Source organism: Scleropages formosus, chromosome 21, assembly GCF_900964775.1.
Source record: "Scleropages formosus chromosome 21, fSclFor1.1, whole genome shotgun sequence".
In the NCBI taxonomy this organism is placed as follows: Eukaryota; Metazoa; Chordata; class Actinopteri; order Osteoglossiformes; family Osteoglossidae; genus Scleropages; species Scleropages formosus.
Window position 1 is genome coordinate 7,157,753 of NC_041826.1, and position 20,704 is coordinate 7,178,456.

General features: G+C 40.4%; 1 protein-coding gene across 1 annotated transcript in view; it reads right to left on the reverse strand.

Annotated features, from left to right (window-relative positions):
• Positions 1-20,704, reverse strand: part of LOC108924242 (titin-like) — a 187,098-nt gene that overhangs the window by 25,561 nt on the left and 140,833 nt on the right. Inside the window, exons 221-229 of the mRNA XM_029247485.1 lie at positions 3,544-20,652; positions 3,128-3,424; positions 2,417-3,004; positions 2,003-2,305; positions 1,622-1,918; positions 1,254-1,541; positions 807-1,106; positions 426-728; positions 31-336 (exon numbers count right to left, since the gene is read on the reverse strand). Coding sequence (XP_029103318.1) covers positions 31-336; positions 426-728; positions 807-1,106; positions 1,254-1,541; positions 1,622-1,918; positions 2,003-2,305; positions 2,417-3,004; positions 3,128-3,424; positions 3,544-20,652 — 19,791 coding nt within the window. The remainder of the gene's footprint in view (positions 1-30; positions 337-425; positions 729-806; positions 1,107-1,253; positions 1,542-1,621; positions 1,919-2,002; positions 2,306-2,416; positions 3,005-3,127; positions 3,425-3,543; positions 20,653-20,704) is intronic.

The window sequence follows — 20,704 nt, forward strand, 5'->3', positions numbered from 1 at the left end:
AAATGTTATATATTTTAAAGAAATACACACCAAGAATATCTTTAGCTTGTACAGGTTGGCCCATCTCTATTGGTTGTCCAGCTCCAACACAGTTAACAGCAGAGACACGGAAGAAATAGTAGATCCCAGGTTTAAGATGAGACACAACATACTCTGTGGTTCTCACTTCATCTCGGGAGCTAATAACAACCCAGTCTTGCTCATCAGACACTCTCTGCTCAACAATGTAGCTAGTAATCTCACTGCCTCCATCATACACAGGCTTCACCCATCCAAGCGTAATGGATGTCTTGGTTGAATCAACAACTTTAAGTTTAGTGGGTTCACTTGGAGGGTCTAGAATGAGATAAAATTAAGAAAATTCAGAATTTTTAATGGGATCCCTCATATATAAGTGACCATAACAGTAAAGTGAAAATACTTACCAACTGGGTCATTTGCTTTGTAGAAGTCAGACACATTTGAGTAAGGTCCTGCTCCAGCTTTATTGATAGCACAAACACGATACTGATACTCATTTCCCTCTGTCAGATTTTGAACTTTCTGTCTTGTATCACGAATGGGATCTTTGATGACTTTAAACCAGCTTAGGCTCTTCTTTTCACGTTTTTCTAAGTAATATCCATCAATATCACTGCCACCATCTTCACCTGGTCTCTCCCATATCACTGTCATTGTTGACCTGGTAATCATTGTTACTGAAGGCTTAGTGGGTTTTCCAGGGGTCACTGAAATGAAAAATACAAATGTTAATAAAATAACCAAATGTGTTTTCTTAGCTAACTGGATAACTGTACTTTACTTACCAAATGAATTCTTTGCAACAACAGGTTCAGACTCCAAAGGATCTCCAACTCCATACTTGTTTACACCCCTTACACGGAAAATGTACTCATTTCCTTTAATCAGCCTTTGTACAGATACAATGCATTCTTCCAGTTTTTCTGATATGATAGACCACATTACTCTGCTTGTTTCTCGTTTTTCCACAATGTAGTGGGTGACCACTGCACCTCCTTCATCTACTGGAGGATCCCACATTATGGTAATCTTGTCTGCAGTGATGGTCTTGAATTGTATAGATCCAACAGGAGGTCCTGGTTTGTCTGAAAACAACAATGTAGAAAACAATAAATGAATTTCACATTTCAACTCCATCATGCTTTTCTGTTATTTTTTAAATATATGGGGTAATGAGCATTCTGTCTAATGAATTTTTGAACATGTAAAACAATTACAAAAGAAATACAAACCTAATATCTGAACTCTGATTGCTGCAGATGTGGATCCCAAAGAATTCTTGATTTTCATTTCATATGTTCCACTGTTTAGCCGACTAACATCCTTGATGAAAATGCTAGAGTCATCTTTAGTGCTCACAATTGACAGCTGTGCATTAGATTTCAGTTCCTTCCCATCTTTATACCATTCAATAGTTGGTCGTGGCTTTGCAATAATTCCAAGCTTCAGATGAACATCAGTTCCTGCCTTATATTTGACAACATCCAAGTACTCTGGTGGTATGTCAATCTCAGGGGCACCTGGAATACATAAAAGGCAACATTGTTTATAGAAACAGAGAAGAATTTAATTCTTTATTCAGAGAAACAATTAAACTCACCATATGTATCAACACATGTGACTGGACCAGCAGTAAGAGATGGGTTGCTGACAGAGCCAACTGCATTCCTTGCAAAGACTCTGAATTCATAGGACTCATCCTGGTTCAAACCTGACACTGTGAATTTTGTGTCAGCAATATTGGTTAAGTTGGCCTTTGACCATCTCCCCTTTGGTGACTCTCTGCTCTCAATAATGTACCCAGTAATCTTGCTACCACCATCATATGGTGGCTTTTCCCAGACAAGGCTGATGGAATTCTTTGTAATGTCAGAAATACGTACATTCACTGGAGGTTCTGAAAGGAAAATATATTTTGTTACAAATAAATTTAAAATAAATTATTTTAAAAATGCATATATGAAAAAATTAAAATATTTACCACATGCATCAATAGCAAGTACTGCATCAGATGCTTTGCTGATTTCACCAATGCCAGCTGCATTTTCTGCTGCAACTTTGAATTCATAGATCAGACCAGGGCTGACGTTTGTTACTTTGAAATGTGTAGCTCGGATAACAGTTTTGTTAACCTTCTGCCATAAGATGCTATTTCTGTCTTTCATCTGTAAGTGATATCCAAACACATGGTTTCCTCCATCTGACACAGGTTCCTTCCAGTTTACGGTGATACTTTCCCTTGTTACTGATGTCACCCATGGTGTTGATGGAGGTCCAGGGATTGCTAAAATTAAAAAAAAAATAAAAATTAACAAGAATTTACACAGATGCAATATAAAAATATATACATACATACACCCAAAATTAATTTAAAACATTCAAGGAAATTACATACTATATGGCAGTTCCACTCTGACAGCTGGAGAATCCAGATGATCACTGATGCCAAAGCGATTCTCAGCCTTGATTCTAAACTGATACTCCTCCCCTGTTGTCAACTTCATGATCTTTATTGTTCCTCTTGCTACTGCAGATGATACTTCTGTCCAATTAGCAGTGGTTGTCTCACGTTTGAGTACAATAAAGTTAGTAACTGGGCTGCCACCATCATACATAGGAGGAAGCCACTTGAGACTCACACTGTCTTCAGTGATGTCGCTAATTTCAACTGGACCAAGAGGAGGACTTGGTCTATCCAGTACTACAATGTTAACAAAGGACTTTGTTGTTCCACTTGAATTAGAGGCAGTAATGTCATACCTGCCTGCATCATGAGCAATGCTTTCCCGAAGAGTGACAATGAGGCCTTCAGGAGTTACTTCAGAGTTGAATCTAATTGTAGATTTCACAACAACATTGTCCTTTGATAGTGAAACTTTTGGAAGTGGTTTACCAGTAACAGGAATTTCAAACTTTAAGTTCGACCCTGCTTTGACATATACAGTATTGTGTGGGAAGTCCTTCATGTTAATCTCTGGTGATTCTGTAGGAAGAATATAGTACATAGAAATGTCAACAAACAAATACCAAGAAGATGACACCGAAAAAAATCTGAAATAAAAACTAATAAAGTAAACCTAAAAACTGATTCACAAAAACAACTTACCAAGCTGTTCTTTTACAACTACTGGAAGAATCATTTCTTTGGGTTCACTGAGGCCAGCATGGTTTTCAGCACGGACTCTGAAGAAATATTCTACGTTTTCTCTCAGGCCATAGACTGCAAAGTGTGTAGCTTTGGTCACACCACATTTCACCCACTTATCCTGGCCTTTTTCAAGAGCTTCAATCAAGTAGCTGGTTATTCTGCTCCCTCCATCATGTTCTGGTTTACACCATGCTAGTGAGACACTATCCTTTGTGACATCAGTAACTCCAAGTTTAGGAGGAGGACTTGGTTTTTCTGAAATGAAACAATTTGATTATCTGTTACTCCAAGCTGCATGGAAAGTTATATAATTCAGTTTATGCATCCAAGCTGAATTAATAATTGCTCACAAATGCAAATACTTTTTGGCTTACCTGTAATCTTTGTTCCTTCTTTGGTTTCAGAGGGCACACCAAGTCCATATTCATTTTCACCAGTAACTCTGAAATAGTATACCCCTCCCTCTTGCAATTCCGTAACTTTATAAGTCAAGCGGTGACAGCTGTCAGTGATTTTTGTCCATCCCATTTTATTTGCCTCTCGTATATCAACATGGTAGTTTTTAACAGGAGCACCCCCTTCATTTTCTGGTGCATCCCATGTCACTGTCGCTGAGTTTTTAGTGACTTCCTTGATCTCAACATGTGAAGGTGGCCCAGGAGAGTCAAGTACCTTAACAACCAGTGTCAAAGTGGATGTCCCAGCAACATTCTGTAATGTCACAGTATACTTTCCAGAATCATTTCTTGTTGCTTTTTCTACCGTAATACATGTGCAGGTATCACTTGTGTCAATTGAAGCTCTTACTCTAAGATCAACATCAGCTTTATTCCACATCACATTGGGCACTGGCTTTCCCCTAAATGGCACAGTCAAGGTAAAGGAGCTACCATCCTTGACAATCAAAGTCTTGCGCATCTCGTTGCTAACCTCAAAAACTGGCTCTTCTTCTCTCTCCTTTGCAACTTGAGGGTCAGATGCAGGGCTTGGATCACTAAGTCCAATCTTGTTAATAGATTTTACAACGAACACATATTCTGCTCCAGATGTCAGTCCAACAACAGTATATTCTGTATTCCTTGTATTTTGAACAGCAACCGTCCAGTCTTCATCTTCAGTTTTCTTGTATTCCACACTGTATCCAGTGATTGGTGCTCCTCCATCAAACAATGGTTTACACCATCCAATTGTGATAGAGCTCTTGGTTGAATCAATTATTTTTGGCTTAGTAGGTGGGGATGGAAAGAACTGTGGGTCTTCAGCTTTAGTTAGAGATGAGGGTTGACTTGGAAGACTTAAACCAGCAGCATTTTCTGCATAAACACGGAACTCATATTCACATCCTTCCCGTAAATTGGAAGCTTTAACTCTTAGGTCATACACAGGTTTTTTGTTTACACGAACCCAACGCAGACCTGACTTCTCACACTTTTCAATTACATAACCAAGAATTTCACTACCTCCATCAGAAGCAGGTCTTTCCCAGCATATTGTCATTGCCTCACTTGTTACACTTGTAACTTCAACATTTGTGGGTGCAGGTGGGACTGTAAATGGATCCACAGCTTTAACAGGATCACTTTCAAGAGGTTCACCAACTCCAAATTTGTTCACACCCAAAACCCTAAATATGTACTCATTGCCCCTGAGAAGTTTGGTAACTTTGCATGTTGTAGCTTTCATATCGCCATATACTAATGTCCATGTAAGACGACTTGTTTCACGCTTCTCCACAATGTAGTGGGAAACTTCTGCACCACCATTTTCTTGAGGTGGGCCCCAGGACAAAGTGCATTTTTCGGCAGTTAGGCCAGTTACCTGAAGTGGTCCAGCTGAAGGTCCTGGCCGATCAAGCACTTTACAGTTTACTGCTACTGATCTTGTTCCAGCAACATTTTGTAAAGTTAAAACATATTGCCCAGAATCTCTTCTGATGCAATCCTTGACAATTATAGTAGTGCAGAAGTTTGAAGAGGAGATCTCAACTCTAGCTTTAGCTTCAATTTCTTTTCCATCTTTAGCCCATAAAACTACTGGATGTGGCCGGCCTGCAATATCTGCATTGATTTTGAGGACATCTCCAGCTTTCACAACTACTAACTGTCTGAACCTGTCATCCATCATGATGGTTGGTGGATCAACATCATCCTTCACAGTGACAGGGCCTGTGCTATCAGATGGCTCACTGAACAGCCCAGCAGCATTCTTTGCAATGACTCGGAAATCATATCGCTGATCCTCTGTAAGGCCTGTAACATCAAAATATGTTTCTTGGACATTAGTGAAATTGCATTTCAGCCATCTGCCATCTGGAAGCTCCTTGCATTCAATTATGTAACCTGTGACCTTAGCCCCACCATCATACTCAGGCCTTGTCCAAGACAATGAAACTGATGTTCTAGTGATGTTTGTGACTGTAGGTTGACCAGGAGGATCACATGGATCTCTTGCTGCCACAGGTTCAGATGCATTACTGCATTTCCCAATACCTGCAATGTTTTCTGCATAAACACGGTATTCATAGAACAAGCCCTCTTCAATGCCAGATACTTTAAACTGTGTATCTGTAATAAGACCTCGGTTAATCTTTGTCCAGAGAATGCTGCTTGGTTCTTTACATTCCAAGTGGTATCCAAGGATTGCACTTCCACCATCACTAGCTGGTCTATTCCATGTAACAAGCATGTGCGTCTTGGTTGCCTCAGCAACACGTACATTTACAGGTGGACCAGGCAACATGAATGGATACTGGGCAATAACTGGTGATGAATCTACAAAGTGGCTCCTTCCATAACGGTTCTCTGAGCAAACACGGAACTGATATTCAGAACCTTGGATCAAACGGGAAACTTTAATTGAAGTTCTGGCAACAGTGGCTGAAACAATTTGCCATGTTGTTGTAGTAGTGTCTCTTTTCTCTACCACATAGTTATTGATTTGGCAACCACCATCATAATCTGGTGGATCCCAGGATAATGATATACTGTCAGCACTAACTTCATCTACTCTGATTGCACCTGGTGGACCAGGTTTGTCAAGGACAACAATATTTATTTCAGCTGATTTAGTGCCAATTGTGTTGGTTAAAGTAATTTCATATTTTCCAGCATCTTCCCTTGTAGCATCTTTAATTACAATTTTGCTTGAGGTCTTAGATGATAGAACATTCACTCTAGTTGTTTGTTTCAAAGAATGACCATCTTTTTTCCATGATACCTCTGGTAGTGGTCTACCTCTAAATGGAACATCAATTTTGAGGTCATCTCCAGCCCTCACACTGTAAGTGTTGAATAACAAATCAATGACAGGCTCAATCTGAATATCTTTTGCAATCACAGATACTCCAAGTGGCTTGGGATCACTTTTTCCCTTGTCATTCACAGCAATGATTCTGAAAGAATATTCTTCACCTGATGTTAGACCATCAATGGTTGTCTCTAGTCCTTTAACTGTGGCACATACAGTCCATTTATCGCTGCCTTTAGTTTGCATCTCTATTATGTAGCTTGTGATTTTGCTGCCACCATCATGATCTGGTTTTTCCCAAGAAAGAGTAACACTTTTTCGAGTTACATCCACAAGCGTAACTTTGCCTGGTGCCAAAGGTGCCTCGCATACTTTGACTGGATCTTTTGTTTCTGTTGGCAAACCTACACCATGTTCATTGACAGCCAGAACACGGAAGTAGTAGATATGTCCTTCTTGTAACTCATCAACTTTAAATGAATTCCTGATGCAATTGTTTGTAACAGTGGTGTATGCCATTCTTGAAGATTCACGTTTCTCCACAATGTAATTGGTTATCTTTGCTCCACCATCAATTAGAGGAGGCTCCCAAGAAAGTGTTACTGAATCTCTCTTGACATCTTTGACTTCAAAATTAAGAGGTTCACTTGGTGAGTCTAGCACTCTAACATTGACAAATGCTGATTTTGTACCACTGTTATTTTCAAGGGTCAAAACATATTTTCCACTATCAAATCTGTTGACATTGTCAATAACAAGCATAGTGTATGAACTTGTTACTTCAATTTGCGCACGCTCAGCCATGGCACTGTCCACCTTTGCCCATTTAACCTCAGGTTCGGGTCTTCCTTTGATCGTGACAAACAAGCGAAGGGTTCCACTTGCTCGTACGGAGACAACTTTCCGGAGCTCTGCATCTAAATCAATCTCTGGTGCTTCAAGTTTTTCAGCTGCAACCACAGACCCAGGAACATCAACATGTTCTCCAACTCCTTCAACATTTAGAGCACAGATGCGGAAGTTGTACTCAGCATTTTCTTTTAATTGTTTTATTGTGTATTGAGTTGTTTCTACACCAGTAGGAGGTGTGCATGTAGTCCACTCATCTTCAGCAACTTCTTTCATCTCAACAATGTATCCCTTTATTGGTGCACCACCATCGTAAATAGGTTTGCTCCAAGCAAGAGAGACAGAGGTACTTGAGTAGTCAGTTACTTTAGGATTGTTTGGAGGTCCAGGTGGGTATATAGCATCGCAAGCTTTGTAGAGTTCTGACGGTTTGCTAGGCTCTCCCACACCAGCAGCATTTTCAGCAGAAACACGAAACTCATAGTAATGACCATCAGTAAGTCCAGTTACTCTAAATCGTAAGTCATTCAATCTCTTCTTATTGCATTTTGTCCATCGGATGCCTTCTTTGTCTCGCTTCTCTAGGATATAGCCCTCAATTTCAGACCCTCCATTATATTCAGGCCGTTCCCATGTAAGAACCATAGAATCTCTAGTTATAGCACTAGCTTCAGGTACTGATGGTGCACTTGGTGGTTTGAATGGATTGCATGCTAACACTGGCTCAGATTCAAGTGCTTCACCTACTCCATATTTGTTAACTGCCATAATTCTGAAGATATACTCATTTCCAGGTAATAGTTTGGTCACTTTGTAACTTACAGCTTGAATTTTAGGTTGAACTACAGTCCATGACAACCTACTAGTTTCTCTCTTCTCAATAATATAATGAGAAACACTAGCGCCTCCATCATGTGAAGGATGGTTCCAGGAAAGATAACATTTCTCTGCAGTGATACCAGTGACTTTAAGAGGGCCATCAGGTGGACCAGGTCTATCTAAAACTTTTACATTTACAGGTATAGTTTTTGTTCCACCAACATTGTTAAGGCTAAGAACATAGTGTCCACCATCAACTCTAATGCAATCCTTCACTGTCAGCACTGTTCGCTGTAGGGTCGTTTTAACTTCCATTCTTGGAGTTGCCTTATCAATTTCTTTTCCATCTTTTAGCCATATAATATCAGGCACTGGCTTTCCAAAAATGTCAGCATCAATTGTAAAAGTTTCTCCTGCATTAACCACAATAACATCCTTAAACTTTGAATCCATTGAAGCTGTGGGAGCTTCAATTTCATCTTTAGCAGTAATTGGTCCAGTACTTTCAGAGGGTTCACTGAAAATGCCTGCTGCATTCTTTGCAATGGCTCTGAACTCATACCGTTGCTCTTCTGTTAACCCTGTGATAGTAAATTCTGTGTCAATAATGTTAGTAAAGCTAGCTTTCATCCAGCGACCATCAGGTAGCTTCTTCCTTTCAACAATGTATCCTGTGATTTTACTACCACCATCATACTGAGGCTTTGTCCATTTAAGTGTGACATAGTTTCTTGTGATAACTATAGCTTCAGGGGTTCCAGGTGGATCACAGGGGTCACGGGCAACATAGCATTCAGAAACCTTACTTGGAACACTAATGCCAACAATGTTTTCAGCGTACACTCTGTATTCATATTCAATACCTTCTTCAAGGTCATTTGTCTTAAATCGATTGTCAGCAATGAGAATCTTGTTCAATTTAGTCCACAAAATGCTATTTTTTTCTTTCCGTTCAAGATGGTAACCAATAATATCAGTTCCACCATTGCTAATTGGTGGTTTCCATTCAATAAGCATGTGGTCCTTTGTTACTGATGAAACAAATGGGGTACCTGGTGGACCCGGTACTTTGTAAGGATACTGCACCATAACTGGTACTGAGTCCAGTGAAGAACTTTTTCCATATCTGTTTTCAGCAAAAACCCGGAACTGATATTCTGAACCTGTTTTCAGCTTTAAAATTTTGATAGTTGTCCTTGCAATAGTTGCAGAGACAGTCTGCCAGTTTGTGGTTGTTGTCTCTCGTTTTTCGACAATATAGTTGTTTATTTGACAACCTCCTGTATAAATTGGTGGTTCCCATGAGATTGTTACAAAGTCAGCACTTACTTCATCAATTTTCACAGGTCCAGCTGGTGGGCCAGGCTTATCAAGAACAATAATAACTATTTCCTCTGTTACTGTCCCAGTGCTGTTCACAGCAGTTACTGCATACTTTCCAGAATCATCTCTGTTTGCTTCTTTTATACAAAGGCCTGTTGCATTTGGTATGGTAGAAATATTAACCCTTGTAGTCTCCTTCAGTGGTTGCCCATCTTTATTCCAAGTGATCTTGGGCTTTGGACGTCCAATTACTGGGATTTCAATTTTGAGATCATTACCAGATAGAACACTGTATGTGTTGAATGTCAGTTTAAATTTTGGTTCAATGGTTATGTCTTTGGCAACAACGGGAGTAGCTAAAGGCCTTGGATCACTCTTTCCTTTATCATTATAAGCAACAACACGGAAAAGGTACTCCTGGCCAGAACTCAGCCCTGTAACAGTGCCTTCACATGTCTTTGATGTTGTTGCAACCACCCATTCTTCTGTTCCTTTTGGCTGCATTTCAATTAAGTAGCCAATAATTCTGCTACCACCATCATAGTCTGGCTTTTCCCATGCCAACGACGCACTTGATTTAGTCACATCAATCAAAGTGACCTTTCCTACAGACAAGGGAGCTTCAGATACTTTCACTGCATCCTGAGTTTCTACAGGTAGGCCAACTCCAAATTCATTTTCAGCCATAACTCTGAAGTAATAAATGCCTCCCTCAGTGAGATTCCCTACTCTGAAGCTTGTCTTGGTGCATTTGGTAGTAACATTTGAGTATGCAGGTCTGTTTGACTCACGTTTGTCAATCACATAATTTTTAATCTTTGCTCCTCCATCAATAAGTGGTGGCTCCCATACAAGAGTAACACAATCCCTAGTAATATCCTTCACTTCAAGATTCAGGGGTGCTCCTGGTGTATCCAATACCTTGACAGACACAAATGCAGACTTGGATCCACTGCTATTTTCTAAATTTAGGGTGTATTTTCCAGCATCATTTCTGTCACAGATATCAATTGAAAGCTGAGTGAAATCTGGACCTTTCTCAATCTGTGCTCTAGTCGGTATTTCCCCTTCATCTTTGGACCAGCTAATCTCTGGAACTGGTCTCCCTTTGAAAGGTATATTGATCCTCATGGACCCTCCAGCACGGACCACAATACCTTTTCGTAGTTCAGAATCAAGTTCAATTTCTGGAGCCTCCATTTTATCTTCGGGCTTTGCAGTGCCAGGTAGAGATGCTGGTTCACCAACTCCTACTTTGTTGATGGCACATATTTGAATCTTATATTCTTGATGTTCAACAAGTTTAGTAATTTCAAATATACTGACAGTCAGGCCAGTTGGTGGTGTGCACATTGTCCATTCCTCTTCATCCACTTTGCAGATCTCCACAATATATCCCTGAATATCACAACCACCATCATAAATTGGCTTGCTCCAAGCAATCAAAACTGAATTTTTGGTGGTATCAAGTAGATGCACATTAGTTGGAGGACCAGGCTTGAACACTGGATCACAGGCTTTATAATATAGAGTTGGTGGACTCTGTTGTCCAACTCCTGCTGCATTTTCTGCAGATAACCGAAACTCATATTCATGATCTTCTGTCAGACCTGTTACTCTGAAGCGTAGATCTGTGACTCTGCGTTTATTGCATTTTGTCCATCTGACTCCAGCTCTATCTCTTTTCTCTATAATGTAACCAACAATTTCACTCCCTCCATCAGACAGAGGTCTGATCCAGCAAACAGTCATTGAGTCTCTTGTAATGTTCGTTACTTCAAGTTCCTGTGGTGGACCAGGTGGAACAAATGGATTTTTCATTATCACAGGTGCTGATTCAAGTGGTTCACCAACACCATACTTGTTCACAGCCATTACACGGAAAATGTATTCATTTCCCTTTAAAAGTTTTGTTACTTTAAACATAGTAGCTCTACAGTCATTAGCAACTACAGTCCAAGCAAGACGGCTAGTTTCTCTCTTCTCAATGATATAGTGAGAAACAGCATTGCCTCCATCATGTCGAGGAGGAAGCCATGATAGCGTGCACTTCTCACAAGTTACTCCAGTTATAGTAAGTGGTCCTTCAGATGGTCCTGGTCTATCCAGGACCTTAACATTGAATGGCACAGTTTTAGTCCCAGCAACATTGATTAGCTGCAAGTTATATTGGCCACCATCAATTCTTATTGCATCCTTAATGATAATTATTGCTTTGAAGTCAGTATTCTTGATCTCACATCTTGCTGTGTTTTCCATTTCTTTATCACCTTTGAACCACAGAGCTGTTGGTACAGGCTTTCCTTGTACATCAGCGTGAAGTTTAAATGTGTCCCCTGCATTTACAACAACAACCTGGCTGAACTCAGGGTCAATTTCAAATCTTGGAGGCTCAACTTCATCCTTTGCAGTTATTGATCCTGTACTGTTAGATGGCTTGCTAACAGTCCCAGCTGCATTCTTTGCAATAACTCTGAAATCATATTTGGAGTCTTCGGTTAGACCAGTAACAGTGAACTGAGTTTCAATAATGTTTGCAAAACTGGCTTTCATCCACCGTCCATCTGGAAGGTCTCGTTTCTCGACAATGTAACCGGTAATCATACTGCCTCCATCGTATTCTGGTTTTGTCCACTGGAGTGTGACTGAGTGTCTATTAACGATGATAGCTTCTGGTTTACCAGGTGGATCACATGGATCACATGCCACATAGCCTTCAGAGACTTTGCTGCAGGCTCCAATTCCAACAATATTCTCAGCATACACTCTGAACTCATATTCAATACCCTCTTCTAAAGGAGTTGTTTTGAAACGGGTATCCTGAATAAGTGTTTTATTAATCTTTGTCCAAAGAATACTGTTTTTCTCTTTTCTCTCCAGATGATACCCAATAATACTACTGCCTCCATCTGAAATTGGCTTGTGCCACTCAACAACCATGTGATCCTTTGACAGTGAAGAGACAAATGGAGTGCCAGGTGGGCCTGGTTCCTTGTACGGGTACTGTGCAATAACAGGCTCAGAGTCAATAGCATAACTTCTGCCATATCGGTTTTCTGCAAATATTCTAAACTGATATTCTGCCCCTGTTTTCAAATTAGTTACTTTTAGTGTAGTTCTTGCTACTGTGGCAGAAATCACCATCCAATTAGTAGTGGTTGTGTCCCTCTTTTCCACAATGTAGTTTGAAATCTGGCAACCACCGGTGTACTTTGGTGGATCCCATGAAACAGTGATACTTTCTGCACTAATGTCTTCCAACCTTACTGGGCCACTTGGTGGCCCAGGTTTATCAAGTGTGATAATTTCAAAAGTTGCCTCCTTTTGCCCAAGAACACTGGACACAGAAACAGTATATAAACCACTATCATCTTTTGTTGCTTCTTTAATATTAAGAGTTGTGTGATGTTCACTGTCAACAACATTAACTCTTGTTGTCTGTTTAAGAGGTGAGCCATCTTTTGTCCAAATAATATTAGGTTTAGGACGCCCAGCAATGTAGATTTCTACTTTCAGATCATGTCCAACCTGTACACTGTAATTGCTGAATGCAGGCTTTACATCTGGAGGAATAACAAGGTCCTTTGCTTGAACTGGAGTAGCAAGCAGTCTTGGGTCACTCATTCCTTTGTCATTAACTGCCATAACTCGGAAGATATATTCTTCTCCCTGAGCTAAATTGCTGACAACAGTGTCAAGTGTTTTAACCTGAGCACAAACAGACCATTTCTCAGCATCTTTAGCTTGCATTTCGACTACATAGTAAAGAATTCTGCTGCCTCCATCATGTTCAGGTTTTTCCCAGGCAAGAGTAACACTTTTACGTGTCACATCAATGACAGTAATTTTTCCAGGAGGCTGGGGAACCTCTGACACTTTCAGAGGTTCAGCTGTTTCTGCAGGCAGCCCAATTCCATGTTCATTTTCTGCAAGAACTCTAAAGAAATAGTTGCAGCCCTCTTGAAGGGGTTCAACCTTCCATGACATTTTATGGCAGTTTGTGACAACAGCCGAATATGCCTTTCTTGTGCTCTCACGTTTCTCAACAATATAATTTTTAATTTTGGCTCCACCATCCAATGCAGGAGGTTCCCATGTAAGTGTTACAGAATTCTTTGTGATCTCTTTCACTCTAAAGTTTATGGGTTCACTTGGTGTGTCAAGTACTCGGACACTGATGAAAGCAGATTTTACTCCACTGGCATTTTCTGCAGTTACAGTATATTTCCCACTGTCAAATCTGTCAACATGTTCGATCACAAGAGATGTATAACTACTTGTGGTGTCAATCTGAGCTGTATCTTTGATTTCACCGTCAGCTTTTCCCCATTTAATTTCAGGGGCAGGTCGTCCTCGGAGTGGAATGAATAATCTTAGTGATCCTCCAGCTCTTACAGTGATCATCTTCCTGAGTTCAGGATCAAGGTCAAGGTCCGGTGATTCCATCTTTTCTTCTACAATGACTGTTCCTGAGACATCGGCATGCTCACCAACACCAGCCTTGTTGACAGCACAGACTCTGAATTTATATTCATGTTTTTCTTGTAATTTCTTCACTTCAAATCTTGTCTGTGCAATGCCTGTTGGTGGAGTACACATTGTCCATTCTTCAGATGTTGCCTCACACACCTCAACAATATATCCTTGAATCTCACAACCACCATCATAAATAGGTTTACCCCATGTAAGGAAAACAGAGGTCCGAGAAACATCGGTCACTTTAACATTATTTGGAGGGCCTGGTTTGAAAATTGGGTCTAAGGCCTTGTAGTAAATAGATGAAGCACTTGGTACTCCAATTCCTGCAGCATTTTCTGCTGAAACTCTAAATTCATAGCTGCGGCTTTCAAGAAGTCCAGTGACTCTAAAGCGCAATTCACTTACTGTACGCTTATTGCACCTGGTCCACCTCACGCCTTCTTTATCTCGTTTTTCAATAATATATCCAATAATTGGACTACCACCATCCTTAATAGGTCTTTCCCAAGTAACAACCATAGAATCTTTTGTGACATTTGAAACTTCAACTGCTGTAGGTGAATCAGGGGCTACAAATGGATTTCTTGCAATCACTGGCTCGGATTCAAGTGGTTCACCTATCCCATATTTATTCACAGGAATCACACGGAAAATGTACTCATTTCCCTCCAAAAGTTTTGTGATTTTTAAATTTAGAGTCTGTACTTTAGAATCAACAACAGTCCAAACTAATCTGCTTGTTTCTCTCCTTTCAACAATGTAGTGAGATACATCACTGCCACCATCTTGCTGGGGTGGTTTCCAAGCAATGGAGCATTTATCACTTGTCACTCCATAAACAGAAACTGGGCCTTCAGGTGGACCTGGTCTGTCTAAGACTTTAACATTAACATGGACTGATTTCTGTCCACCAACATTCTTCAGCAGTAGTGTGTACTGGCCTCCATCAATGCGAATAGCTTCTTTAACACTCAGAGTTGTAGTAAAGTCTGTGTTCTTGATTTCCAGACGAGCTGTATTTACTAGTTCTTCATCTCCTTTCATCCAGTGAATTGTAGGTATAGGTTTTCCAGAAATGTCAGCATCAATCTTGAAGTTTTCCCCTGCTTTTATAACAACTGTTTGAGTATATCGAGAATCTATGTTGATGTGAGGGGGATCTACTTCATCCTTTGCAGTTATAGCCCCAGTACTTGCAGATGGATTACTGAAAACACCTGCTGCATTTCTTGCTATGACACGGAATTCATATCTCTGCTCCTCAACCAAACCCGTTACCACAAATTCCGTTTCTATTATATTTGTGAAACTAGCCTTCATCCAGCGACCTCCAGGAAGCTCTTTCTTCTCAACAATGTACCCAGTAATTTTGCTTCCTCCGTCATACTCTGGCTTTGTCCATCTAAGTGTAACAGAATTTCGTGTGATGATAACAGCTTCAGGGGTGCCTGGAGAGTCACATGGATCTCTTGCAACACAGACTTCTGATAATTTGCTGGCTTTACCTATACCCACAATATTTTCAGCATAAACTCGATACTCATATTCAATACCTTCTTCAAGGCCAGTAACCTTAAACCTTGTGTCCTGAATAAGCGTTTTGTTTTGCTTAATCCAAAGAATACTGTTTCGTTCCTTACTTTCTAAGTGATATCCCAATATTTTGCTTCCTCCATCATCAGAAGGCTTGTTCCACACAACTAGCATACTGTCCTTAGAAGAAGTTTGTACAGAGGGTTCGCCAGGAGGGCCAGGAAGTTTAAATGGATATTGAGCAATCACTGACTCAGAGACAAGAACAGAACTCTTTCCATATCTGTTTTCAGCTGCAATCCTGAATTGATATTCGGTGCCAGTCTTCAGTCTTGCTGCTTTAATTGTCGTTCTGGCTACAGTCGCTGACACAATCTGCCAGTTTGTAGTTGATGTGTCTCTCTTTTCAACAATGTAGTTATTGATGGAACAGCCACCATCATATTCTGGAGGCTGCCATGATAAAATCATACTGTCAGCAGTCACTTCATCTATCTTAATTGGGCCAGTTGGTGGACCTGGTTTATCGAGAACAACAATGCCAATGTCTGCTGTATTTTCTCCAGCACTGTTTGAAATTTTGATAGTGTATTGCCCAACATCTTCTCTGCAGGCCTCTTTGATAACAAGATACAAATGCATGTCTGTTGTCTCAGCATTAACTCTAGTGGTTTCCTTCAGAGGGACACCATCTTTGTGCCATGATACAACAGCTTTTGGATGAGCAACATAGGGAATATCTACCTTCAAGTCATCTCCAGCCAAAACACTGAACGTAGAGAACAAGAGTTTGAATGCCGGAGCAACCACAAGATCTTTGGCAATGACAGGTACATTAAGTTGCCGAGGATCACTAGTTCCTTTTTCATTTACTGCTGATATACGGAACAAGTACTCTTCGCCTTGTGTTAAACCTACAACAACTGCTTCATTGCCTTTTACAGTCATGCACTGAGTCCATTTTTCACTGCCTTTGCTCTGCATTTCAACAATATACCCTGTAATTCTGCTGCCTCCATCATGATCTGGTCTCTCCCATGTCAGAGTAACACTGTTGCTTGTAACATCTTGAACAGTGACTTTGCCAGGGGGAAGTGGCTTTTCAGAAACTTTGATTGACTCACTAGTTTCAACTGGAAGCCCAACTCCATACTCATTTTCAGCCAAAACTCTAAAAAAGTACATGCTTCCTTCCTGCAGCTGGCTGATTTTCCAGCTTGTTTTATGGCAACTAGTAGTAACTGTTGAGTAAGCCTTTCTAGCTGACTCACGTTTTTCTACAATGTAATTTCTTATTCGAGAACCACCATCAATGAGAGGTGGGTCCCAGATGATTGATACCGACTCTTTGGTAACTTCTTTGACCTTCAGATTTTGTGGTGCTCCAGGAGTGTCCAATACCCTAACATTAACAAAGGCTGTCTTACTTCCCGAGCTATTTTCTACTGTTAACATGTATTTTCCACTATCAAACCTGCTTACATTATCTACTTGAAGTGATGTAAATGATGATGTGCTTTCAATAGTTGCTCTGTCAAGTGGTTCTCCATTTTCTCTGGACCATTTCACTTCAGGAACAGGCCTTCCCTTTATGGGTACGAATAGTCTTAATGTGCCACAAGCTCTGATGTTAACAACTTTACGAAGATCTGCATCAAGTTCAATGTCTGGTGCAATCTGTCTATCTTCTGATTTTGGTGATCCAGGAACACAGGCAGGTTCTCCAACTCCCTCACAGTTAAGAGCTGAAATATTTATTTTATATTCTTGATTTTCCTTCAAGTTAGTGATAGTAAATGATGTAGCTGTTAATCCTTCTTTAGGAGTAACGATTGTCCATTCATCCTCCTCTGGAAGGCAGGTCTCAACAATATAACCTGTAATATCAGAACCACCATCATATACTGGCTTGTTCCATGCGACAGTGATAGAAGATTTAGTTGTGTCTAATACCCTTGGATTTCCAGGTGGGCCAGGCTGGAAGATAGTATCACAGGCTTTGTAAAATGGGCTTGAGGGACTTTGTTTACTTAAGCCTGCAGCATTTTCAGCAATAATTCTGAATTCATATTCATGTCCTGGTGTAAGTCCAGATACCTTGTACCTCAAATCAGTAACTGTTCTTTTGTTGCATTTAACCCAACGAAGACCAGTTTTGTCTCTTCTTTCAATGATGTAGTTGGAAATATTGCTTCCACCATTATTCTCAGGATGTCCCCAACAAACAACCATTGAATCCTTAGTGATTGTTGTTACTTCAGGAGTTTGTGGAGGATCAGAAGGCACATATGGGTTAGTTGCAATAACTGGTTCAGACTCAAGGGGTTCACCAACACCATACTTATTAACTGCCATGACTCTAAAGATGTACTCATTTCCTTTGAGCAACTTAGTTACTTTGAATCGGCTAACCTGCAAGTCTGATGCTACATTAGTCCATGCAAGTCTGCTTGTTTCACGCTTTTCAATTATGTAATATTCAATCTTCGCACCACCGTCATGTGAAGGTGGCAACCAGGACAGAATACATTTCTCTGAAGTGACATCTGTAACAGCAAGTGGACCATCAGGTGGGCCTGGCCTATCAAGAACTTTCACATTGAAGACATACTTAGCAAAGCCACCAGGGTTACTGGCAGTTAGTGTGAAAGCACCTCCATCTGTTCTTGAAGAGTCTTTATTAATCAAAGCTGTACTGAAGTCTGTTGTTTTGATTTCTAATTTTGCAGTATCTTCAAGTTCTTTTCCTTCTTTTGTCCAAACCATTGTAGGTAATGGTCGGCCCAAAACATCAGCTTCAAGTTTAAAGACTTCCCCTGCTTTTAGCACTACAACATTACTGAACTTGGCATCAACATTAATTCTTGGCTCTTCAATGTCATCTCTGCATGTAATTGCTTCAGATGGTTTAGATGGTTTACTAATAGCACCAGCTGAATTTCGGGCAATAACACGGAATTCATATGAGGCATCTTCTTTGAGTCCAGTTACAGTGTAGGTTGTCTCAAGAATATTGCCAAAGTTTGCCTTAAGCCAGCGTCCATTTGGTAAGTCTTTCTTTTCCACTGTGTACCCAGTAATAGGGAACCCACCATCACCTTCAGGCTTTGTCCAGTGAAGTGTCACCTCATGCCTAGTAATATTAATAGCTACTGGCTGACCTGGTGGATCTACTGGATCAAGAGCGAATGCTGGCTCTGATGATTTGCTCGGTTTACCCACACCAGCCATATTTTCAGCTGAAACTCGGAATTCATAAGCAATTCCATCTGTAAGTCCTGCAGATTTGAAAATGTTTCCTACAACCAGGGCTTTGCTGATTTTTTGCCACAATATACTATTTTTCTCTTTCCTGTCAATGTGATATCCTAAAATATGGCTACCACCATCAGAGTTTGGCTCATTCCAAGTAATTGTCATGGAGTCCTTAGTGAAGGCTATGACTTGTGGAGTATCTGGTGGTCCTGGCACTGTGAATGGATATGCTGCAACTACTGGTTCAGATATAATTGATGGTCCAACTCCATATCTGTTTTGCGCTTTAACACGGAATTGATACTCAACTCCTGTGGTAAGACGAGCAGCTTTAAAAGTTGTACGGATTACCGTAGCAGCTAATTCAACCCATGATGTTCCTGTGGTTTCCCGCATTTCAACAATGTAATTGTTAATTGGCACCCCTCCATCATTTTCAGGGGAATCCCAGGACAATATGATGTAGTCACAAGAAATCTCATCAAACTTAATCGGTCCTTTAGGAGGGCCAGGAATATCATGTACTTGAACTGTAATAATCTCTGTCACTGTTCCAAGAATATTCTTTCCTGTCATTGAGTACTGTCCACCATCTTTCCTTTTGCATTCACTTATATTTAATATAGTTGAAGTGGGAGTATTTTCAATATTTATTCTTTGTGTTTGCTTAAGGTCTTGATCTTCTTTCTTCCAAGAGACAACTGGTTTTGGTCGACCCAGAACAGGGATTTCAACTTTCACATTATCACCTGCTCTGGCAATTACTACTTTTTGGTATACTCCCCGTAGGTCAAAATAAGGTGCAGTGGTTTGTTCCTTAATAACTACAGGTCTGCTTTCACGAGGGTCACTTCGTCCTGAGCTGTTAACAGCCATGACACGGAAAACATACTCTTCATTTTCTGTTAAATGCATTGCTGTATAATCAAGAGCTTTCACAACTGTCAGGTGTGACCATTGTTCAGCACCTTTCCTTTGAGCTTCTAGTACATATCCAGTAATTCTGCTACCTCCATCATGTTTTGGTTTTGTCCATGCAAGTGTTGCAGAATCCTTTCCAATGTCTGTAACATTAAGGCTTTCGGGAGCAGTGGGTGCTTGAGATGCTCTAACTGGTTCAGAGGTTTCTGCAGGCTCACCAATTCCATATTCATTTTCAGCTGTTACTCTGAAGTAATATTCTGAGCCCTCTGTGAGATTCGGAACTTTAAAGGAACATTTCTGACAATTTGTAATGATGGTTGAATATGCCTTTCGAGTGGAATCACGTTTCTCAACAATGTAATTAGTAATTTTTGAACCTCCATCAATAACAGGGATTTCCCACTGAAGAGTAATACTGTCTTTGGTTATTTCTCTTGGCTTCAGGTTAATAGGTGGTCCTGGAGAGTCCAAAATTCTAACATTTACGAATCCAGATTTTTTCCCAGCAACATTTTCTAATGTCAGGATGTATTTTCCAGCATCATTTCTTGTACATTCGGGGATAACTAAGAGAGTGTATGATTCTGTGGTATCAATGTGGGCACGACCCTTAAGAGGTATTTCCTCTTTCATCCAGGTGACATCAGGTGTTGGCCGACCTTTTATTGGCACAAAGATACGTATTGAACCACCAGCCCTGACAACAAGGGTTCTCCTTAGTTCTGCATCGAGTTCAAAGTCAGGAGTTTTTTCTCGATCCACAACTTCAACAAGTTGTTCAACTTGAGCTGGTTCTCCAGTACCTTCTGCATTTACTGCACTAACTCTAAAACTGTATTTTCCTCCAGGCTGAAGGTTTGCAATAACAAATTCAGTAATTCTCAGCAGAGTCCCTGTTGTGTCTTTAATCCAATCATCATCGCCTTCCTTTTTGTGCTCAACAATATATCCTGTAATTTCCAGTCCACCATCATAGTGAGGTTTTCCCCACTTGAATGTTGCAGTAGTTTTAGTTGTGTCAGTAATTCGTGGGTTAGATGGAGGTCCAGGCCGATCTGAAAGATGGAGCAAATCTCAGTGGATTCACAATAACACAAATAAATGAAT